Source organism: Acartia tonsa, chromosome 10 (genome assembly GCF_053477335.1).
Source record: "Acartia tonsa isolate MP-2025a chromosome 10, ASM5347733v1, whole genome shotgun sequence".
Taxonomy (NCBI): domain Eukaryota; kingdom Metazoa; phylum Arthropoda; class Copepoda; order Calanoida; family Acartiidae; genus Acartia; species Acartia tonsa.
This window is the reverse complement of record NC_137269.1, coordinates 14037860-14062870: the sequence shown is the minus strand read 5'-3', so window position 1 is coordinate 14062870 and position 25011 is coordinate 14037860. Positions and strand designations below refer to the sequence as shown.

The 25011-nt window shown below is 33.1% G+C and overlaps 1 protein-coding gene across 4 annotated transcripts in view; it reads left to right on the top strand.

Moving 5' to 3' along the window:
- Window positions 1-25011, top strand: part of row (zinc finger domain-containing protein relative of woc) — a 147669-nt gene that overhangs the window by 43977 nt on the left and 78681 nt on the right. The window contains exons 15-24 of one of the 4 annotated variants that reach the window (XM_080173626.1): window positions 2341-2430; window positions 7559-7667; window positions 10425-10507; window positions 11670-11765; window positions 14218-14321; window positions 15328-15415; window positions 15781-15881; window positions 16258-16373; window positions 20882-20961; window positions 21269-21319. In XM_080173626.1, coding sequence (XP_080029752.1) covers window positions 2341-2430; window positions 7559-7667; window positions 10425-10507; window positions 11670-11765; window positions 14218-14321; window positions 15328-15415; window positions 15781-15881; window positions 16258-16373; window positions 20882-20961; window positions 21269-21319 — 918 coding nt within the window. The remainder of the gene's footprint in view (window positions 1-2340; window positions 2431-7558; window positions 7668-10424; window positions 10508-11669; window positions 11766-14217; window positions 14322-15327; window positions 15416-15780; window positions 15882-16257; window positions 16374-20881; window positions 20962-21268; window positions 21320-25011) is intronic. The other 3 variants (XM_080173629.1, XM_080173628.1, XM_080173627.1) reach the window with 3 other exon arrangements.

Genomic DNA, 25011 nt, shown 5'->3' with positions numbered 1-25011 from the left:
GTTTTATGAATTTTTCTGTTATAAGTTGTCCCAACCCAATGAAGAAAGGTGGGTATTCATTATTAATTTTTGTCGGGGGTAAGTGGGTTTAACCAATACTTTAAATATAGGTGAAAGCATTAACAATCTTTTTTATTGTAGCTTTTATTTGTCTTTCTAAGATCTCAGAATTTTGTGATCTACCCAAGCGCAAAACATTTCATCCTGTGTATTAATTACACAAATTGATAAATTAGTTTTGTCTGCATCTCATCTGTTTTCATTTTATAAAAAAACTTACTTTTTATCTACTTATTAATAATTATACCCTATACTAATGTTGTATGTTTTTTATTTATGTATGCCCAATAAGATCTCATATATCCAAGCTAAACGCTCTACATTTTCTAATGGTTGACATTAAAAGGAATGATTTTTCAAATAAGCTGCCTTGTTAAGCACTGACAAAACACTACCCCCCCCCCTAACTTGATTTTGTATGAATTAAAAAGAAACGGGGGGTGGGGTGTATTTTCGTTTCTTTGTTTATTACTGTAGGTTAGGTTAGGTACAATAAAAACATTTAATGTTTGGTTACAGACTAATCAACAAGATAAAATTAAAGTGTATTTTAGCCATCACAAAACTGTTATTTTAAATTTAAAAGCTAAAGTTTATTTAATCCATAATCCTTTACGGTTAGTTAGAATTCTGTCTAATCCATTGTTTTCATCTCTTCTAATCCATTAGACTCAATATATACGGATATAATATCGATTATTTTTATTTTAACATGATATACGCCTAACAATTAGTTGTTATTTTAATTTATTAGAGTGATTGATTGAAGACACTGTTTTCCTTATGAATCTAGAGTTACCTAATAATAACAGGGTGGGAGACATCATTTTGACTGAAGTTACACCTGTATCAAAAGTTTTATATCCTAGCCTTGTCTCAAAAACTTATCTTTATAGAATTTTAATTGGTTGGTTCTAAAACCAGTAGTGTCCATCTTTTCAACCATTAATTTTAATATTTTAAAAAAAGTTTTATTGTTATTGGAGAATATATAAATTTATCGTCCATAGTCTTATCCTTAACGATGTTTCCTTATTGAATATAAAATTGAATATAAAATTAGCATATAAGATTAGCATATATGGCAGTTGGCAGACATTGTTTACAAGAATACCAAAACATGCAAATTAGCCACACTTCACAACATTTCCATGGTTGCTAAATTTCATAATATTACAGTACCATTGGATCCTGGAATCCCCTACATTTTGCTGTGATTTTGTGTCTTATGATTTTAGGAAATATACTTTGGGAGGGATAAGACTTTAGACTGTAAATTAAACTAGTTACCCAAAGTTTTATAACCACATTATCTTATATTGAATGTTGATTGAAATTTACCAAACTATAGTGTCCTAATTGTTCAACCTATAATTTTGATATACAGAAGGATTATCTTGTTGATCATTATTATAAATTATCGTCTATTCACTTGTCCCTTAATTTTCCTGAGTTATTCTAGAGCTTAATTTATGCTTCAAGATTTTCTTTGACCAACCATAAATACTTAGATGCACGTTTACCAGCATCCAGATGATTTTCTGGGGATATCCTACAAAAATTAATGAGCACCAAACCCCCCTTTCCTCTCAGTTTTGAAATAAATTGAAAATTAAGGAAAAAGTTTTTTCCCTATTAACCAAAAATATTAACAGACCCCCTCACCCCACCATTTGTCCCAGAGAGGGAGTGGACATTTGGCTGTTAATTACACTGGTACCCAAAGTTTTATAACCAGATTTTTTCTTCGAGGGCGTAAAAACTTTTGATACCTTTACTGAAATTTGATTTTTAAGTCCAAAATTAGGATTATCAAAATATTTAAACTAATAAATTTAATCTACGGTAGGGGTAATCTAGCGGATGTGTATCAATTTTTCGTCTATTGTCTTATCTCTGATTTGTCTATTAAAAAAGTAAACTTGTAGATTTGTAGAATTTCCAAGAAATAGCGGGTATAGTCCCTTTCGTAACATCGCACCTTATGGGGCGATTCTTCGTATTTTTCACAGCAACTTTTCTCCTATTTCTGGCCTTTGCGGGAGGCTCTAACCCTGTGGGGCCAATTACCGAACCCTGTTGGGTAATCACCTAACCCAATATAACCTAACCTAACCTAAAATAACCTATAAAAAGCCATTTTAAAAATGCGACGAATCGCTCCATATGGGGCGATGTTACATAAAGGACTATTCCCGAAATAACTCTTTTATTAATTCTGTCACAAAATTTATCAAATTCGCCCATCCCCAAAATATAAATAATTTTTTCTTATTTTAGGATAAGATCATCAATATGGGCGGACCCGGGCAGTGTATTGAGATTGGTGTCATCAGTTTGGGTACCTCCTCTCAGGTAAATGGAAAACAGGTAACATTAATTAACATTAGTTTGTATACCTCCTCTCATTTAAATGGAAATCAGGTAACATTAGCTTGGGACATTCTCTAAGATAATGGAATATTTGTTTATTATATAATATACATACAATTATGAAACTTTCTCAAAAAATAAAAAATCAGACGGACCCAATAAATTGTTTTATTTTATGTTCTCTGGTTTGGATACCTACACCAAAAAATAAAATCTTAAGTAGCAGCCAGAAAATCGAATTTCTCCCTTAGCTTGCACGTAACCTTATGAAATTATGCGAAAAAACGACGCCCTTTGGTTTTTAAGTTGACTTTAAGAATCTTTTTTACAGTAGAATATTTTAGTAGTTAATGTTTCTTAAACTTTTCTAAAGCTTACTGTTCAAGAGATTAAATAACTTAGCATATAACGAACGGACATGCAGACCTAGATAATTAAACATAGAGAAGCTGAGCTACATCTTTTCACAAAAATTTTTCAAAATACTCATGTAATGAAAATATGAATGTCCACTACCTTGTCAATTTTTGATACAAAACTTAAGTAAGTATTGTTTTTAAAAAAGTATTTATATTTCAAAAGATTTATAGTCAAATATGTATAGACATTTTTCCTAAAATCCAGGACACAGAAAAATGTTGTCACCTTTGGGCCTCAGGGAAATCTAGCTTTTACTATTTGAAAAATTTTTGAACCTGTACCAAATATGGCAATCACTTTTTTCACACATCCAATCGGATTTAGATTTGAGGCTTTTGCGCGGATGCTGAGCCCTGGAATATACAAATACTTAAAAGACGAAAATATTTTCCAACAATCAATGCAAATGCTCTTTCCGAAATTAGTTACAAATGAATTAAATAATATTGCCAGGCAATTCGCCTAAATTAATATTTTGGCCATTTTGACGTTTGACAGACTTAAGGAATTAGGGCTTTACAGCTACCCATGTGGCATAAGGGTAGCTTTGTTGCAGCTGCAAAGGTTTTTTCCCCTGCGGCAGCTGTTATTCCAAAATCTAGGCATAGACAGTTCATCTTTAATATTATGTTGCTTCAAAAAAATTGCAGCCCAGCCATGGCTGCGGCTGCAATCATCATCATTGCCTTTTAGTTCTCGGCAGAACGTAGGCCATGCACAATGGTTCTCCAATCTTCCTTTTTTTGGGCACGTTTTGAGGCATTGCTGAAAGATGGAATTTTCTTTTCTTTCAGTTCACTTAAGAGTTCCCTCCTCCAGGTTGTTTTTGGTCTACCTGGTTTCCTCTTTCCTACGTGGGGGTTCCAGGTCAAGGCTTGATTGGTTATATCATCATGCCCTTTCCTTAGAGTGTGCCCCAGCCATCTCCATTTTCTCTGTTTTATTGTCAGTTTAATGTCTGACATATCACTGCGCTCTAGAAGCTCAGCATTTATGATCTTATTTGGCCAAAAGATCTTGTGGATTCTCCTTAGACATTTATTGACATATGTCTGTAGCTTGGAGACCACTGCTGTGTTTAGGAACCAAGTTTCAGCCCCATACAGCAAAACAGAGAGAACATTTGACTTGAACAGTCTTAACTTGGTCTTTATGGAGATGTTGTTGGAATTCCAAATTTTGTTCAGGCTGGCAAAGGCTGTCCTAGATTTGTTAATTCTAGCTTTAACATCTGTTAAAGTGCCTCCAGCTTCATCAATTTTACTTCCAAGATACTCAAAACAATTTACATCCTCAAGAATTTGGTCTCCAATAGTAATTGGTTCTTGGGAATTTGCATTTAATCTGAGTATTTTGGTTTTAGGAACATTTATTTCTAGTCCAATTTTCTTGGAGGTTTCAGCTATCCTGTTAGTCCTTCTTTGCATTTGACTTCTATTGCTTGTTAACAAAGCGATATCATCAGCAAAGTCCAGATCTCCTAAATATTTGGGATTGCCAAATAGCTCCCAGCGAATGCCATCATTACTTTCACAGTTCTTCATGATCCAGTCAATGGCAAGGAGGAAAAGGAAGGGAGAAAGAAGGCATCCTTGTCTGACGCCTGTTACAATCTCAAAAAAGGTTGATAGTTTACCTTTATACATTACATTTCCACCTCCTTTATGATAGATAGCTTTAATGATATTGATTATCTTTTCTGGAATGCCATAGTGTCGGCAGATTTTCCAGAGAGATCTTCTGTCTAAAGAATCAAATGCTTTTTTGTAGTCAATGAAGTTTACAAAAAGCTCAGAGTTCCATTCCTTGGATTGCTCTATGATGATTCTTAGAGAGGTTATCTGATCAATAGTGGAACGGTTTGGTCTAAATCCAGCCTGATTAGGTCTTAGCTTTTCATTAACCTTCTTCTTTATTCTATTAAGAAGAATCTTACTAAGGATACGGCCAGGTACTGAAAGGAGCATTATCCCTCTGTAGTTTCCACATTGGGTCAAGTCTCCTTTTTTGGCTAGTATTGAGATATGTCCATTCTTCCAGTCCTCTGGGCATAACTCATCATTCCATATCTTTGTGATCAGAGGTAGGAATGCCTCAGCAGATGTATCTAGGTCTGCTTTTATGGCCTCAGCTGGGATGTTATCAGGTCCAGCGGCCTTGTTATTTTTCAAACTTTTAATGGCCTCCTTGATTTCCAATAGATTTGGCGCTCGACAGTCAATGTCAAGTGCATCTGAGGGTGGAATCTCAGTTTCTTCCTCTGGAACTGGAAGATTCAGCAGTTCAGTGAAGTGCTCTGCCCATCTATTTAGAATATCTTCATCAGTTTTAAGGAGTGAACCATCCTTGTCCCTGATGTGTGATCCTGATTTGTGTACTTTACCTGCAATGCTCTTAGTAATCTCATAGACATCTTTCATTCTATTTTGATTAGCAGCATTTTCTGCTTGCATAGCAAGGTTTTCCAAGTGTTCTTTTTTGTCAATTCTGACACTTCTTTGGATTTCCCTGCTGAGCATCTTATACAGGTCTTTATCTTCTGGAGAGTTCCTGGAGAGTGTCTTTTGTCTTACCTCTCTTCTTTGATCCATGAGATCAATGGATCTTTGAGTGATCCACGGCTTTTGGTTAGCCTTTTTGAAACCTAATTTTTCTTGGCTAGTATCATTATAAACTTTTTTGATACCTTGCCAAATATCTTCAACTCCATCATCCTCTTGAAGAGTCAACAACTCAAATCTGTTCTTTAGAGTGAGCTTAAACTCTTGTAGCTTTTCAGAGTTTTGAAGGGTTGTTAAATTATACTTTTTCCTGGGGTTAGGCTTTGTGTCCTGCTTTTTAAATCTAAGCCGAACTTTAGAAGATAGAAGATAATGGTCTGAATTAACATCAGGTCCTCTTTCAACCCTGACATCAAGGAGAGAACCTTTAAAACGTCTAGATATACAGATGTGATCTATCTGATTAAAGGTTCTTTGATCTGGTGATCTCCAGGTGGCAGTATGAATCTTCTTGTGTTTAAAGATGGTTCCACCAATGACAAGTTTATTTTCAGTACAAAAACTTACAAGTCTATCACCATTGTCATTTTCCTTGCCATTACTTAAGCCTAGGCCATATCTGCCCATGACTTCTTCTAAATTCTCATTATTACTCCCCACTTGAGCATTGAAATCTCCTAGGAGCATGGTCAGGTCCTTTTCTTTATGACCATTCTTAAATACAGAGTCAAGCTGGTCATAAAATTCGTTTTTGACCTCTGTATCTGCTTGTTCTGTAGGAGCATATGCTACTATTATTCTCAGATTGATGTTTTTATCTGAGGATTTGAAGTAAGCCTCCATGATTCTTGGACCATGGGGTTGCCAACTGATCATGGCCTGCTCTGCTTGCTTGGTCAGCATAAGAGCCACCCCTTGGTTATGTCCTAGATCCTCATTCATATGGCCTGAGTAAAGAATTTTCAAGCCAAAAAGTATTTATATTTCAAAAGATTTATAGTCAAATATGTATAGACATTTTTCCTAAAATCCAGGACACAGAAAAATGTTGTCACCTTTGGGCCTCAGGGAAATCTAGCTTTTACTATTTGAAAAATTTTTGAACCTGTACCAAATATGGCAATCACTTTTTTCACACATCCAATCGGATTTAGATTTGAGGCTTTTGCGCGGATGCTGAGCCCTGGAATATACAAATACTTAAAAGACGAAAATATTTTCCAACAATCAATGCAAATGCTCTTTCCGAAATTAGTTACAAATGAATTAAATAATATTGCCAGGCAATTCGCCTAAATTAATATTTTGGCCATTTTGACGTTTGACAGACTTAAGGAATTAGGGCTTTACAGCTACCCATGTGGCATAAGGGTAGCTTTGTTGCAGCTGCAAAGGTTTTTTCCCCTGCGGCAGCTGTTATTCCAAAATCTAGGCATAGACAGTTCATCTTTAATATTATGTTGCTTCAAAAAAATTGCAGCCCAGCCATGGCTGCGGCTGCAATAGCTCTCTCAAACACCGCTGTTATATTTTAGAATGTTTTACTTAGTAAATATATCTGCTTCTGATTGAAATGCAAAAACATATTGAACATGAATGTGACTTCCTTATCCCATTCTATAGGGTCAATAAATCTTTGTAAAGGAAATACATTTTTCAATTCATTGTCAAGCAATGAAGCAATAGTATAGGTTTCAATTTTATTTTATTTATTTCCATGAAAAAATTAACTTTTACATAACCATTGTACAAAGAACGTTTAATTTTTTCTGTTGGTGGTAAGAGGGCCCAAAAATTTTAGTGTGATAGGTCAAAACTTCAGCTGATTTTTTAAAACTAAAGGGCTTTGAACTATGAAAAGCGGCAAAAATTTTTTTGAGAGGTTTTAAGGGGTTTGGAGGATGTTGTACAACCCTACAAAAAAAACTTTTTAAATCGAAAGGTTAAAATCTAATTTTTGGGAGTGATAGGTAATCACCCCTTTTCTGCCTTCCCCCAGATCTCTGCATTTCACATTACAATGATATAGAAAATTGTACTAAAACTATTCCTTGCTGTAAGGTTGTAGGTATTCAATCCTTAGATATTTTATTAAACATCTTATATCGTTGTATCTTAATGCAATACACTATAGTCAACCATCACCAAAATATGGTTCTTACACACAAGTGGAGTTACTGGATTTATTTTTAATAATGTTGTAGGAAGGCAGCAAGCGGGAGGTCCGTGTGGAGGTTCTTGGAGTACTGGAGAGGTCAACCAGGAACATTAGGATCAGAGTGTCGGAACCGCAGTCTGGAGCTAACCAAGCAGGTAAAAATCCAGCATAATTCAATCATCTTCAAGTAATATTAAGACACATGTAAAAAGATAGTTCATTCTACGATAGAATTTTTAGTCATGAAATACTAGAAGATACGCCCCTAGACTCAATTGTTTTATTGATCATAAGCTTAAAACAATCTCAAGACATATACTAAGGTTCTTTGTAAAGCACAACTTATCCAACCTGATAGTTTGCTAGCTTACTCATATGGTTCTTCATGAGAGGGTGGTGGTGTCTTCACAAAAATATTAATAAACCTTGCCAAATGTAACGTAAATGTGATTTTTTTAAATGGCAGGTATTAACTTATCTTCCATTCGCCTCTCCCCATATGATATCCCTGCTATCTAGTTGTAAGATAAAAAGAGATAATTTATGTTGTCTCAGGACAAACTAATACACATAACTTACTCAAATACTTAGTTCCAGGGATAAAGGAATATAAAATTTGAATTGTTGTGCTAACGTTTATTAGCGTTTTCCCTCAAAGTGTCTTGTTTTAACCAAAAAAGTAAAAATAAGGTTGGGGTTATTTTTTCGTATGTTTGTTTAAGACTAGTTATATTGAGTACTGAATAACTTTACATGGTTAGGAAATCGCAGGTTAAAGATTCGCAGGGTTTGGAACCCTGCAGGGGTTAGCAATAAGGAAAAAATAAGGTTTCAGTGCTCGACAGGCACGTTGTTGGAAAGTGCCTATTTATTTTTTGATAATTTAATGCAATTTAATATACCTACCTATGATATACAAAATTATCCTTTCTGTAGATCACATTTAGTGGTTCAAACGTTTGGACACTAAACTACATGAACCAACAAATGAAAATTCAATGTTATTTAAGTCCCCAGTGTTGTTAAGTCAACAAGTATGATAAAGTTATTATAAAACTTTGGGAACAGGTATAATAAACAGCCCAATGTCCTCACCTTCCCTGTATTTTATGTGATGAATAGGTAGTATTTTATAAAAGCCGCATAAGATACTTAAGTTACATTTTTCCCCTTCTCTAAATTTCCTCTTCAAAAATACATCCCAATTCCCATTTGTGTATGATGTTTTGCAGAGGGAGGGGACATTTGATTGTTAATTACACTAGCACCCAAAGTTTTACAGTGATATCTTCTTCTCCGTTGGCAAAAAAAACTCTGGGTACTTTTATTAAACTTGTATTGGTTATATCATTAATATAAGAATCTAAACGTTTCAACAAAAAGTTTTAATGTACGGAAGGGGTGATTTGTCGTACGGTATTGGGGCCGTACATGATGTTATTGTCCATTGTCTTATCCCTTAATTTCCGTGGATGTTATGTAATTGACACACTACTGCTCACTATTGCTTGCACTCTCCTTCAATTATGTCCAGGACCATGGACAGTTTATAAATCATTTTATTTGTTTATCCAAGTTTGTTTAAATTAGGTTCTAAATTTTTTTACCAATTTATATGTAACATACTAGAGGCTACGCCCCTGAGGGCACGTGAAGAAATGGGAGGGGGTTAGGTATGTCGAACCTCCACTTTAAATTTAAGTTTAAATGAAATAAAATTGGGGGGATTTTTTATTGGGGCGGTTTCTCTTTGCAGGGTGGTAGTACCCTCCCACAAAATAGTAATAAACCTTCCCAGGAAAACGTAAAGGAAAACCATATAGGTTCAGTGGTTAGCGAGATTCTTCGCTACATACACACACAGAAGACGTCCTGTTACTTATATATAAGGGATTCTACAATATTTATATGAATTAAATTGCAGAATTCCAGTCCTAATAGTTTTAAATGTGATGACGTAAAATATAAAACTATATAAAAGGACACTTTTTAAGATTTTTTCTATCAGATGTTGTCAGGTTCTGTTTCTGTTTCTCAGGGTATAATAGACTGTAAATTACATATGCACTGAAAGTTTGTTGGCGCGTTTGCTTATTCATTGGCTGAAAAACTTTGGGTACTGATATTGAATTTGATAGGATGGTTTCAAACTATTAAAGCTTTTTAACCAAGGATTTTGATTTACAGAAGGGAAATTTTGTTTATCACCATTAGAAAAGTATATCAATTTATGTTCACATGTCATAGGAATCTTCATTGAAATTTTCAGCATTCTAGGTATCTTAAATGTCAGCTGAGAAAAGCACATTACCCCATTAGAATTACTAATAAACCTACAAATAATAGAACGAAAAACAAATTATTATATTATGAAATATTATTTGTAGTTCCTTTTAATTGATTGTATTGTGTTGTATTTGTTTGCAAACACTTACCTTATTATTTTGCAACATAGTATATATATTGTGTTTGTGACTTTATTTATTTTGCAATGTTAGTTTATTTTCTAAAGCTATCAGGTTATCCGATTATTTTTATTTCTAATTACCTCATTGGCAAATTTACAGGGATCTAAAAGGATAAGACAATGGCTGACAAATTGATGTCCATCCCCAATGATAATACACAAAATTACCCCTTTCTGTAGATTAGAATTAGTGGTTGAAACGTTTGGACAGTGACACACAGCAGCCACTAGCTAATAGATAAGATTTTAACAAAAAACAATAATGATTTTTATGTTTATTCCGATTGAACTTAATAATAACTTATATGAAATTTTTTTTATGATGTTTCTAAATGCATCTTTTATTTAGGTTTAAGATTGAAGGCGCTTAGATTACTGAAACAACTACGTACTATTCAAAATATCCCAAATTAAAAACTTAATTTAAAATTTCTTATAATTGCAGAACGCTTCCGCAAGATCTTTGAGATGCTCCCTGTCTGGGTGAACACCAGTTCTAAGATTTTTACTGATTACAGCGTTGATAAGGTAATATATATTTGGGTGCTTTACCGCAAAGTGCAAAGCTATTAGGGACGGGAGGTTATTTTTATTTTTGCCTAACCCCTAAGAGTTTGGGGTCTCATTCTACCGGGCCAATACCTGCGGGGCTACCCAGTACCCAAAATAATCAAATCTAACAAAAAGTAAAAAAATAATACAACATAAAACTATTACCCGCTTATATTTGAGGTAGCCCTGCATTGGTTAGGTATTGAAATCGTGTCTGAATAAATACGACACACTAGAAATGAAATATTTAATTAAGTTGTTAAATTTACTTTAGAAATATCACACTCAAAATATTTTTATATTAGAAATATTTTAACCATTCAAAATTTTGACAGTAAAAGATTTTTTATATCTCCTATGAATGAAATATTATTCTCATTTCACAAAGAGAGATAAATATTCTAAATATGAAAAACCTTACTACTTTATTTAATAAGAGTAGCGTAAACGCCATTAGAGGCCTTGAGGGGTACTTTAGGAAAAAGGGGAGAGGGGGGGGGGGTTGATCTTCCCTCAACTTTAAATGTTAGTTAATAAGTTTTACAAAAAAAATTTTTATAAATTCTTTAGGCCCCTTTGGGCGGGTTTAGGTATCCTCCCCCAAATTAGTTATGAACCTTCCCTATACCAATGTATAATAAGCTTCATTGTAAAAAAGAATCATAGCGGTCCAGTGGTTTAAAGAGATCTTAAGCTTAGACATATACACATGTAGACAGACATACAGATATACTGTTACTTTTATAATATACTAGCGGCTACGCCCCTAGAAACCTCTAGGGGAGAGTCGAATTTGATAACCCAATTTATTATTTTAGATTTGAAACGAAAAAATAAAATAAAATTTTGTTATGGGTTAAAAAACAATTTTGTGGGGGGGGATTTTTTTCTAGGGGCGATTTCTATTAGGAGGGTGATAATACCCTCCCCCAAAATAGTTATAAACCTTCCCGGGACCTATGAGAAGCTACCCTGTTAGGGAGAACCCGATCGGTTAAGCGGCTAGCGAGATCCTTCGATACAAACAAACAGACAGACAGACAGACAAACAAACAAACAAACAAACAGACAGACAGACAGACAGACAGACATCGTTCTACTTTGTATTATAGATTATTTATATTGTATTTGTGTTTAGGAAACTCTGACTCAGCTTGGCTACAAGAATGTGGTCCAATGCAGCCTTCAAAATATAAACAATCCTTCCTCACAACCACTGAATACAAATATACAGGTAAGATTATCATATATGTACTTTACTAAAATATAAACAATCCTTCCTCACAACCACTGAATACAAATATACAGGTAAGATTATCATATATGTACTTTACTAAAATATAAACAATCCTTCCTCACAACCACTGAATACAAATATACAGGTAAGATTATTATATATGTACTTTACTAAAATATAAACCATCCTTCCTAAGATTCAATACAAGTACACAAAGTTTTTGAGTCTACCAATGGCAGGGCATGTTTTTTTTAAAATTTGGTTATCAGTGTAATTAGCAGTCCAATGTACCTCCCTGATAAAATTAAGTTCACATAGAAGAGGAAAAAATTAATTTAGTTTTCTGAATTTCAGAATTTTGTTTTATCTTAATTCCAATGACCACTAATTACCATTACTAATATTTTGAACATATATTGTTTGTCTACGAATTACTTACAAATATGTGCATTAAGACTGTAGAACAGCGCACATAAATATAAATTGAGATGAAGTCCATCACATAGGTTTACTATCATACTTTTTATACCCTGTTGTTACAACATAAAAATACAAATTACACTTTTCTCTTTAGTGATCTTTTTCATTCATACACAATACAAATAACATTGTCTTTCAGAGCCTAAAACCTGCCTAGGACCTATACAAAAATTGTTCTTAAAACATTGATCTACTAAGGGTTTGTTTCTTAGCTTCAGAGATATGACGTAACAAGTAGATTAATGAAGAACGTCTTTTTTTATTTTTTGAAATAAAAAAAGGGAACAAATCTTTCTACCTTAAAAAGAACAGTAGTTTTCGATGTAACACCTGAAGATTTAGATGCATTTGGTATTATATAAATGGATGTACTTTGAAATTATGAAATGAAAAAAAAAACGAAATATTTCCACCAATTTTCGAGATATTTTAAACAAAAACTTCACTTTTTTTACTAGTGGCTTTGTCCCTTGGGAACGGGAGGGGAGGTTGTGGGGCGTGAGATTATAAATTACACTGGCTTTGAAAGATTTATAACCACGTTATCTTATCCTTCGACTGAAAAACTTTTGGGTATTTTTATCAATTTTAATTGGTTAGTTCAAAACTTTTCAACTACTGATTTTAATATACATAAAGGATAATCTTATTTCATTTGGAATGTATTTTACATTATCGTCAATATAACTTAAGATTCCTGGGCTTTGCCCATTCGTAATGGAAGAGGGGGGGGGGGGGGGGGCGTGCAGTATTTATTAAACAAAAATCTTCTTAAATAATGTATATTAATCCTCCTGTAAAAGAACAACTCCATCAGTTCACCCTTTTTCAGATTTTTAACAAATTTTAGACAATGATATAATCTTACTCCTTATTTAAAACAAAGATTTAAAAAAAGAATTACATAAAGAAGATTAAATCCTAATCTTCAAACTTTTACAATATTTCAAAAATTGAAACTTAAAACATTTTTTCTTTTTTTTCTGTCTAGAAAATATTTTAGTTGAAATCCTTCTTTAGTTGATCGATGTATGCAGGCATTTTACCAGGGAGGGAAAGGATCATGGCTTAATAGATAATAGGCAATTTTCCTTAAAGGGCCTCGTCGAGCACAGTAACACCTCTAATTATTTCTTATATAAATTGAAGGTAAGAGGAGGGAGTGTGGAGTTTTTCGTTTGTTTGTTTATTAATTTAGGTAAGGTTATATTGGTTTCCTGGCTAGCCTCGCAGTAAGAGGTCCACCCGTATGAGATGGGTATAGAAAAAACTCCTTAAAAAATAAGAGAGCAGTAATTTCAGAGCTCAATAGAAACTTCATATTTTTTACCGTATAAGAAATTCTGCATTTGTATTTAAAAAATTATACTAGATGTAATGAAAGGTTGAGAAAAGTGGAATCTAGTTTTTTTTTTTCATGAAGATTAATTTAATGTCTCTTGGTCCATTCCAGTATCCCTTAATTTCCCTGACTCATATCTACCTATTTCATTCATTTTTGAAATTTTCAGAAGCAATTCTTTTCTATAGGTATTCCAGTTAGAGTAACATGATTGACAATGATTAATAAAAGGAAATTCATAATATTTCATCACTTTATCTTAATATTAAATCGTGTTAACTTAAAAAAAAAATTGTCTCAAATATTTTAAAATTGTCTAATTTTGCGGGAAAAAAGCAAAAAAAAATCAGCTTTTTTTGTCGGGAGTGGCAGTTCCGCCGCCGTTCTTTCACATTTTAACTCATTAAAGCAAGTGCTAAGCCAAATTTCGTTGGTGTAACTATTTTTGGTTGAGTTTCTGTGTTCATACGTTTGGTTTCTAAAAGTGTCTCATCTGCATCATCTATTTAGAGGATTTGATTAAATAATATTTTTGATAAAGCTTGCATAAATATAGGGATAATATCTTCGAATTAAAGATATTTTTAAAATCAACGAAATGATCTAAAAGTATGAAATTTATTTAAGGTGATGGATTACCTAAAGAAAGTTGTTCCCAAGATGTTCCAGAATTCTTTGTCCAGCCTCACAAACTCAACTCTTCAGCAATTCCTGGACGAATTGTCCTACAGGTAAAGTTTGGTGATTACAATTCCTATGACAACAAGATACAATATTATAAGCGAAGCATCTCTATAATAAAGGCCTTAAAAATGTCCTTTGCAGCTAAATTTATGTCCTTTTAGAGTCTTAGAAGAAGAATATTATTTCTACCCAAAATCTCAGAAAAGGGCGATACGAAATTGGTGCTAAAAAAACTATATTTCCATCCCTATATACTAGCGCCCATAACACCTAGAGGCTCTGTATTTATAGGTGTAAGGAAGGGTCAGAAAAAGCCTAAAACTACCCCAAGGCCTATCTGTAGCTTTTCGAAGCCGTACTGGAATAGTTATTTCTCGCATCGTATTATAAACGGCTTTCCGCGGATATAGAATGTACAATTATAAGATTAAAATTAGTTTTTTTAGCCCCGAGGTGCCGAAGGCAACGGCTAAAAAAACTGGTTTTAATCTTATGATTGTACATTTTTTATTCGTAGAAAGCTGGATATAATACGATGCTAGACATAGTTTTTTCGTATGGATGAGAACCGGTTCCTATCCACCGAATTCGAATGAATACGAGAATAGTTATTTCTCGCATCGTATTATAAACGGCTTTCCGCGGATATAGAAAGTACAATTATGAGATTAAAACCAGTTTTTTTTAGCCCCGAGGTGCCGAAGGCACGGGCTAAAAAAACTGGTTTTAATCTTATGATTGTACATTTCTATATTCGTAGAAAGCTGGATATAATACGATGCTAGACATAGTTTTTTCGGATGGATGAGAACCGGTTCCTATCCACCGGATTCGAATGAATACGAGAAACAATATTATTGGTTAGAATAAATGGAGATTTAGGATAAAGCTAGCTTTGGGAAATTTTTGTTTCTCCTATAACTGAATAACTCACAGGTCACTTAAAATATTAACAAAAATGTTCGTCTGTTTGAAATTCCTATTTAAGTTTGACGAAATCTGTTGGCTCTATCTATGGTTATCAATCTATTTATTTAATTTTATTTTGTATAGAGAAACGTTTGGACAATATCCTCTGGCCTGTTTTGATGATCTGCTAGAAAAGATTTCCATGCTTACACAATACACTGCCAAGAGAAGTAAGAAAATAATAACTTTTAGTATTTTTCTCAGGGAGAAAGGGGATATTATATTGTACCTAAAATAATATAAACACACAAACTCATTTGTTACTTGGGGTACTTTTAGTTAAATCTTATTATTAGAGTCCACGAAAATTCCTCATGACTTTATATTTTTTTTATGGATTAAACAAAGTACCTATATGTTAAAAATACAAAAAAATTAATTTAGGCACGTTAGAATTGTACTTAAATTTGAAACTTGGCATGATAATATCTGTATAAGCTGAGAACAATTTAGAAAGACATACAGAGAGACATCCAGTAATTTTTCTTATGTGAGGAATTAATGTGTACATTATTCATTTACCTGTTTATTTTATGTGCAGACGAAGGCCTGGAGAGTTACCTGAAGAAGGTGGCAGCTAATCCATTCCTGGACTGGAGGCTACAGGCTGGAGGCAAGCCTCCTCCAGTTATTGCCAGGTTTGTAGTTATGCAATAATAATGATACACTAGACAATGAAAGCGTAGAAAATAAGATTTGTATTAAAATAGCAGCTGTGCTCCGAGCAACTAGGGTCTCTATATCCAAATTTGTGAGAAGGAGGTAGGAAATAGCCTAAGAATTAAAGGATAGATTTTTTAAAATAACTAAAATGTCAGTTTCTTACAATACTTGTTCCTTTTTTTTTGGAGAGGATGGGATGGGGTATTGGAAACTGGAAAATAAAGTTGTAAAAAACGGTTACAGTGTATTCACTTTTTATCATTGTTGCCTTTTTTAAGTTATTTTAACTGCCATTGCCACATTAAAAACGCCATCTTCCTTTAACTTTTTTATATCCATAAATAATTTTAGGCCAAGTCCTTCCCCCTCACCATCCCCTGCTAGGAGTGCCACAGCCTCCCCCATGCCAGGAGGTATCAAGAGACCTCTGTCCTCTGTAACCCCTCCGGTTTCTGGTGGCCCTGCAGGTTAGTAATGTTCCTTTGGTTCAGAATTTCCATATAATACATTGAAACACAAAATATAAAGGGTGTTAAAAAACAATCACTTAACTTTTTTCAAAAAGTACCCTACAGTTTTGGTCAAAAACTAATAGAAAATAACCTGACTCATGCGCAAGCGATGACAATAAGAAAACAATATTTGATTTAACCAGGTTTCTAACACAATCCTTCCCAAATTGGTATCCTTGCATTGGTTTTATTAAACATCCTTTTTTTCTAATTGCTTTACTTTTTTAATAGATCATCAGTCCCAGGTAAGATGTTAAAAACTAAAGTTATATTATCTTTGTGACTGAGTAAAAGGTACAGAAAGAGTAGGTGTTTGAAAAGACGGATGAGACAATTTTTGTAACCAAACATAAAATAAAAAAAGGAACTTAACCATAAAAGAATTACAGCACTGAAATTTCAAACGGGAGTAGCTTCAAATTAATGAGGTACAATTTGGAATTATAAAGAAACGGCGGCCAAGTATAAGAATGAATAAAATCAGAATTTATAATAAAACAAAAAAGAATGAAAATATTTTATATTAAACACATAAATCTTTCATATGATATAAGATGGAAAAAATGTTATAAAACCACATTCATAGAATATATGTCAAATTTTCTAGTCCATTGTCAGTGAAGAATCTAAACGTCTTATTTTATGTAAGTAGCTTCGCCCTTATCCTCTAGGGGAGGGCGAAAGATGTTAGGAAAAGCGCTTAACACCAACTGAAGATGTTAATCGAGTGCAATGAATTCGGACCAGCAATTTTCTAGATCTGAGCTTCAGACAACTAAGACTCAAACTTTCCTTCAACCCCAAAGTGAACTAGCTTCTATGAGATAACAATATGGCATTAGATTAAACTCTAAAGCCGCATTTAGGTTAATTCATATCAGTAAGAAGAGCCCTACTGGGTTAAAGCTATATTAAACTTGTAATAAGATTAGAGGATGTCCATTTGTATTTTTTGCACTTTATAGTAACACTTAAAAAATCTTAAACTTTTATACAAATAATTCTTGTTGTTTTCTATTTTTAATTTACTGCCTCAAGTTTTTGATAAAAAGAGAAAGAGAAACAGATTGTGTCAAGATAAAGTTTATTTTCTATTGTGTTCTTTATTTGTCTGGGATAAAAATATTGGGAGGTAAAACAGTTTCCTTTTTTTATGATAGTTCACACATTTGTTACAAACCTCCCTTTATTTTCTACATTATTTCTTGGAAGCCTAAATTCAAAGGCTCGATTGATTAATATTTTTAGTGAAAGCTTATATATAACCATGATGGTTTAAGACTATTTTCTTTCTCAATGTTTGTTAGTCTTTTTTTATTCTAGTGGCGCAACATCTAGTATTTACAATACTATTAGGAAATTGTTTGTAGTTGTTGATGTAGAAAGAAATATCTACTTTGTTTTGTTTCATGGTAAATAAATAACATCAACACAAGTTCACACATTATCTTAAACACTAACATTATATTCTCTGAAAATTTACATTTTCATTCTTATTCTTACCATTAAGTTAAAGGAGATGTTGTTGTTGTAGCCACGATTCTCTGAAGTTAGGACTCAGATGCACACGGAGACTGGAAGTGAGAATCCTTTGGCCAATCTTAGATTGGTAAGCTTCACGCACAGCTGATTGTATTCTATGTTACATTACAAGCTGACCCGCAATTCTCATGGAAGCTACTCAATTATTACATCACCCTGGCCTAGAGTTTTGGCAGGTGTTCCATATTAAGCCACCCTAATTACTGGCACTCTCATACGAGGAGCATGGATGAGGGGAAGCATGGTTAGAGCTGCTTGATTTGTAGAATCCTAACTTCCTACAAATCTCCCCGCTTACAACCCTAGGGCATCTTAGGGAAGGTTGCGTGATCATAATCTGACAAATTGCGACAGCATTTGTCAACCAAGTGCAAAGTGTATGTGGGGACTTGAACTCGGTTTCTCCCAACCACAGCGTAGTGCACTAACCACTACACTACACTATGGGACACCCTAGTTAAAGGAGATAGCAAATAACCTTGGATTTCAATCTCGTGGAAGAATTTTTGTAAAAGAAGTTACCTCATAATTCTCTTTGTTTGTCAGTTCGTCCAATAGGACAATTTTAAGAATATTGAATTAACAATAAGAGATAAATGGACGTACGGACCGACCCTAATTTCATTTAAATCTTTCATTTAATGGTTGAAACATACAGATTGGTATTGTTGGTAAAAAAAAAATATTAAAATATTCTGCCACCACACTCAAGCAGGGAGGAAATGGATATTGTATTAAAAATTATCTGGTACCCAAAGTTTCATAATTACTTAATCTTATTTGTTGGATCATAAACATTGGGTGCTTTTCATGGAATTTGTATTGGTTGCCACCAAACTAGTATTAGCTAAACGTTCCAATCCCTAATTTTAATCTACATCAATTTAGCTTTATTGTCTTTTCCCTGAAGATACCTGGTCTGAAGTGATGTTTTCAGAATGGATTATCTACTTTGAATGTCTATGTTTTCTTTTCCTGGTTAGTCACATGTGAACAGGGATGCAGGGAATAATAAAATTGACATTGGAAATTTTCTTGGGAAACTTGAATTGATTGGCTTCGTGTGTTTTCAAATATAGTTAGATTGTGGATTATCTAGAATACAAAGTTGTACGAGGTCTGTCTTAAGGTCAGTCTGAAGTTAAAGATCTCGGTAACCGGTGCTCTACTTTTCAGGGAATATAGAGTTTTCAGGAAAGTGTTATTAATGGCTAATGGTTGTTTTAAGCTATTCCTTGGTTAAATTTGACTCGCTAGTCATATGGGACGAACATAGATATTAACCTAAATTAGGAGTAAATATTAAGAATAATATTATGCTAGGTTAATCAAAATTGGGTGTAGTAATTTTGCTGAAATTTCAACCAACTTCAATGGTAAGCTGCTCTAAATATATAGAGCCTATCATTGGCCATAATGATAATTTATGGTTTAATTCTAATGATTTTGCGATCATAACTGAATTTTTAAAATAAATTTGAAAGTTTGGAAAAATTTAGTTTGCACTCTAAATACCTTTAATTCTGAAATAGTATAAAAGCTTTTAACTAAAATACCTTTTCTCCTCTGGGAATAAATTTACCTAGTTATCTGTTTCGGCCGCAGGGACAGTACAACTAATATGATCAGCTGTAACCAACAACAAACAACCAATTCAAAAAAAAATATATTGTATATATATAATCAGCTGGTTTTGGGTTGACCCACAAAAAACAGCTGAATTCACGAATTATTATAACTTATTATTATTTTTCTCAACAAGCTGTAGTCATCCGCCTAAATTATTTTATTTAGTTGCTAGTCGCTAGCCCTAAATAAGGATAAACTAAAGCTGCAGGGTACCAGTGTAATTTACAGCCCAAAGTCTCCTTCCTCCCTATTAAAACTGTTGGATATCTGTCTCTTTCTCTTACCCTTGATGAGACAAGCAAAACTTGCTGAAATCATTTACAATTAGCTGGGGTCATAAAAGATTTATCCTTTTAGCAAAGCAACAGAATTTTTGTCTGTGTGTATGTAGCAAAGGATCACGCTTAACCGATCTAGTTCTCTTTTACAGTAAAGGGGTAAGGCATAGTAATAAAAACTCCTTATTGTCAATTCAGTGCTCGACAGACAGGCACATAGTTGGAAAGCAATAAAAATCACGAACTCAAACTACAGAAGTGGACATCCCCCTTTTACTAAAGCAACCGAAATATATTTTATTAAAGGAGCCAGGCTAACCGACATGTAAAGTTTAAATTGTAAGCAAAGTATGTGTTAAGTATGTCTATAGTTAAAGGAGTATTTCATTCTCATCATATACTCTCAAGATTAAACTTTTATAGTTTAACCTGTTGTTTATTGTTCTATTTGTATTTTAAATTTGACTTTCTATCCTAAACACTTAAAAGAAACTTGTAACCTGTATATTGTATGGTTGTTGTTACCAGTTATATGCTTCTAAATCAGATTTAGGATATTAAATCAGGAACCTGGTTTTTACTTTAAAATGCATTGCACCTCAAGCAAGGATGTCTAAGCTTTTTTGAGGGAGAGGGGGGGTATATGAGACGTTTCAAAGGTTTTAAAGGGGTAATCTTATGTATTTTGTAAAAGTTTGAGGGGGTACAACGAGGGGTTTCTAATTTTGAGTGGGGTAAACATCGCTTTACCCCTTTCCCATCCCCATGGACATCTATGATCTCAAGTTAATTGTTTTTATTAGCGACTGTCTGGTATTAATACGAAATATATTGATGATAAATCATTTTTTTCTTTGGTGGCTGGTAACCGAACCTGTAGTCCTTACATTAAAAAGTAGGATGACTGGGTTTAGCGAAGGGTCTTTAACCGCTGATTAAATATAAGGTCCTCCTTTACAGCAAAGCCGCTAGTACAAAATGATATTCATACATTTAAGTGCACTTGTATTTCAGTTGCACGGCCAGGCAATGTTATACGAAGAGCCACTACCCCTGACGAGGACCCTGAAGCCATACTTGCTAAGAAAATGATGGTAAGATTTATTTTACGTTAGTACCTATCTAAGGCAAGAAAAATTATCAGTTCAGGAATCCGAGATGGCGGACATTTTGGCGGGAAATGGGAACCATCAGCACGTTTATGGTCATTGGGAAACAAATTTAAATTTTGTACAAATATTAGAGAAAATACAAAAAATATGACAGATAATATGTTAGGGCAAAGTCAAGTAATTTTAGAAATAAGCTATCCCTCCTTTTTCTATAGGTTTTAATTCATTTTGATATTGTTTATACGATAATCTAATAGTTAATTTTTAAAAGTATCATGTCTTTTTTTAGCTTGCTAAAGAGTTTGTTGAGTTGGAGACCTACTACTACGGAACTCTACAGGTGAGAAAGGAGTTTTAAATTGTTTTTAAAATTTTAAATTTCTCCGAATTTGGTTAATTTCGCCCTGATAATAATGGGCTCTAAGGTTTATAAAAAACATTGTTTTAAAGAAATAATCCACTTTATCGATATTAAAAAATCATAGAGCAGAATGATTATTCATCTATCTTGTAACTAATAAAGGAAAGAGTCAACTATTATCTATTAGATTGGTTAATAATGCCTCTATTTCTAATAGAATTTCACAGATGATATTTAAGATTGAATGCTGTTTATTTGGTGAAGTTGCCCTTCACCAATAAACATCCAGTTTACAACTTATAAACTTGGTCTGTTGGTCTATCAGTTATGCTTCTAAAACATAAATATTAAAACATACACTTGTAAAAGGTTTCTATATTTTATTTATTTAAGTATATTCTTGATTAAGACTACTGAACGTCTGCTCTTTAATCCGCCTTTTACGTTCATTCATGATTTTTTGTGCTTCGCTACTTATGAATGGTATCATCCTCATTTCCCCCGAGGAGGCAAGAATTCTGTATTAAACGAGGCAAGATGAGAATCCAATATTTTGTGTTCCAGTAAAACTTGTAATAAACGCTGAAAAAGCATATATTACTCATTTTCAATAAGAGCGCGTCAGCCGCCTGTAAGGTTCTGGGAAATCAACCCTTTACAATTTTAAAAATCAGCTGGAAGTCTAAACCTGACCCAAACATGGCAATAAATCTCTTTTAAAAATAATTTCAAAGCATCCAAACGGGTTCAAATTTGAGGCTTCGACGTGTCTGACGCACGGCTGCTAAGCCCGAACCAAAACTCAATAGCCCAGTTCAAAATTTTGGAGGCCGACTATATTTTTCCTTAGGTTAACCTAAACAAGTACAACCTACTTATTTTTAGCCTGAATTGGTTTTAAAAAAATTTTTTTTTTGGGGGGGGGTCACTTCCACCAAAAGCGAAGCCGCTAATTGCCAAATACACTATTTATCCGTATTGTATGGATATATTTTCTAATATATTTAAGACTTTGTATTAGAAATGACTTTACACTTCTTCCTAAGCGTATATTCAATTTATTAGTTTATCGGTTTTCTATATATTAGAACTTTATTCTATGAGTGCTTTAAGTCACAAGATCAAAGCAACATTTTTGAATCAATAAAATTGGCTTTAATACTTTTTGGATTTAGTTACAAAATATACGGCAAATCTTAATTTAGTTCCTTGTTGATATATACATAGGTTATTTCAACATGTTATCTAATTCATTGGCTCAGAAACTTAGGTTACCTTTTCATTTCAAGAGAGGGGACTGTTCACGAGCGAGAGCAAGTGTTTCTAAGCACCTTCTCACAGTTCATTTCTATAAAAATTTAGTTTGAAATTCCCAATCTTAACCAGACCACTGCCATCTAGCCATACAAGATGCGTAGATTTCATATCTGGCAACTAGAAAATCCAATGAAATCTAAGTTAGAAAATTTCAAGTTCAAATTTTATCCCATAGGGGCTTACACTCATCCATGATAAGAAAAACAAATATTCATATTTTTCAATTCTTTACAACTTTTGTTTTATGAAGTCTTTCATAAAACCACTCTATATATGATTTAGTTATGGCTGAATTTCCATGACCTTAGCAAAGCAACTGATATAAATGGCCATTGATTAACTCTCTTCAGGAGTGGTTTTATGAGGAACTTTAAAAAAGCAAACTTTTTCAAAGTTTTAAATTAATAACATTTGCTTTTCTTGTCATGATTGTGCGGTAACTCCTAGGGGATGAAAATAGAACTTGAAATTTTTTAATCTAATTTTCTCAAAAATTAGATTTCATTGAATTTTCTGGTTGCCAGGTATGAAATCTATGCATCTTGAATGGCTAGATGGCAGTGGTCTGGTTAAGATTGGGAATTTCAAGCTAAATTTTTATAGTAATGAACTGTGTTCTAGCAGTGAATCTAAATATTTTTTGTTGAATATACTAGAACTATGTTTAATATCGTTAAAATGATTTTAAATGTAGTTTCACCATGTTTTTCTATTAACAAAACTTTGAAATGTTAAGCATTTTTTTACGAAATATCATCAAATGTTTTGTTGAGATCTAAAGTTTAAATGAAATAACACGCAAAACATAATCAAATGCTGTTAATTACGAAATAACACTAATAAAAATGTTTACAATATTACAAGGTACCATCTTTTTTCTAAAGTAACAATTTTCATTGAAAAAGTTTATTTTTGTGTCACAGCAGTTTGAACTTACCAAACATTTGAAAAAATTGACATAAAACCATGGAGATTATTTATTTTATTAATCGATACTATGATAATAAAAATAACTTTAGTATATTATATAAAAAAAATTATGAATCACTGCTTGAAGGTGCTGAGAATCACTTGATCTCGTTCGTTCATAGTCCCCTTTTATTGGTCAATGTGTCTAAATTTTTCAACCAAAAATTTTGATTTATTTTCTTATTCATTTCCTTTTCAACAGAAGTTCTTTATTTTATTAAAATAAATGATATGATATAAAGATTCTTGTCTCGTGTAATGTCTAAATGACATGATTATAATGAGATGTCAAGTGTCAACATAAAACAACAAATGAAATAGCTACACAATAGTTGAAGGTCCGAGCCTACAAAATTGGTTTTAAATTTTATAATTGTTTTTTTTTCGTGAAAAATTGTCTAATCATACGATATGATACATGGTTTTTCAGTCTTAATCCAGGGCATATTATTCTAATTCAAAGCAATACTGGAAATACAATTACTATATTTGATAACCAACTCACAACTATTAAAATATGAAGTTCATTTTGCATTACAAAGAGGGTATTTTTTTCACATAATTCCTTAAAGTTGGGTGCAAGCTTCCAGCCAAATGCGCTTATTAGGTCAAACTGATCTTAATTATAACCAAACGCGTAGTATTTATACCAAACTTTACATTAATGTACAGATGTTTCATGTACACATTTGTACATCCCTCTTTTGCTTAGAATAAAGTTATAATTTCAAAAATACCTTTTGTTGAACTTTTTACATCAACACCATGATGTCAGCCAGTGTTAAGCCCAGGCTTACAACTTTCTCAACACAAATTTATCAGCAAACTTCTAACAAAAGATTTTAAATAATTATGGTCATCATGTGCTTTTAATATCATGTTGTACATGATATTAAAACTCATTACAAGATATATCATGCACGGATCTCAAGGGATAAGATAATGGAAGATAAACTTGTATACATAAAATGTATTTCATAAACCTCCAAAATGGAAAAATAAATTACCCCTTCTAAAGATTACAATTATTAGTTTAAAAGTTTTGACGCTACTAGTATGGAACGAAGACAAATAAAATTATGCACTGTTTTTGCGATAACGTGGTTATAAAACTTTGGGTACCAGTGTAATTTTCAGACCCCTTCCCTCCTTGGGTTATAGGAGACTGCACAGTTCTGGATAATTTTGGTGTAACAAAAGACATTTTGTATTGTTATGCTAACCCATAAAATATGAAGTAGTCCTGGGGCAAAGGTATAGGAATTGCAACAAAAGTAATTTGATGTTTGTCTGTCTCTGTTGCTTCAGATCTCAGTGCTTTTTAACTGTGAAGCTCCTCATGGTTTGTAACTATTTCGGGGAAGGGTACTTCCAATCCCGGAAAA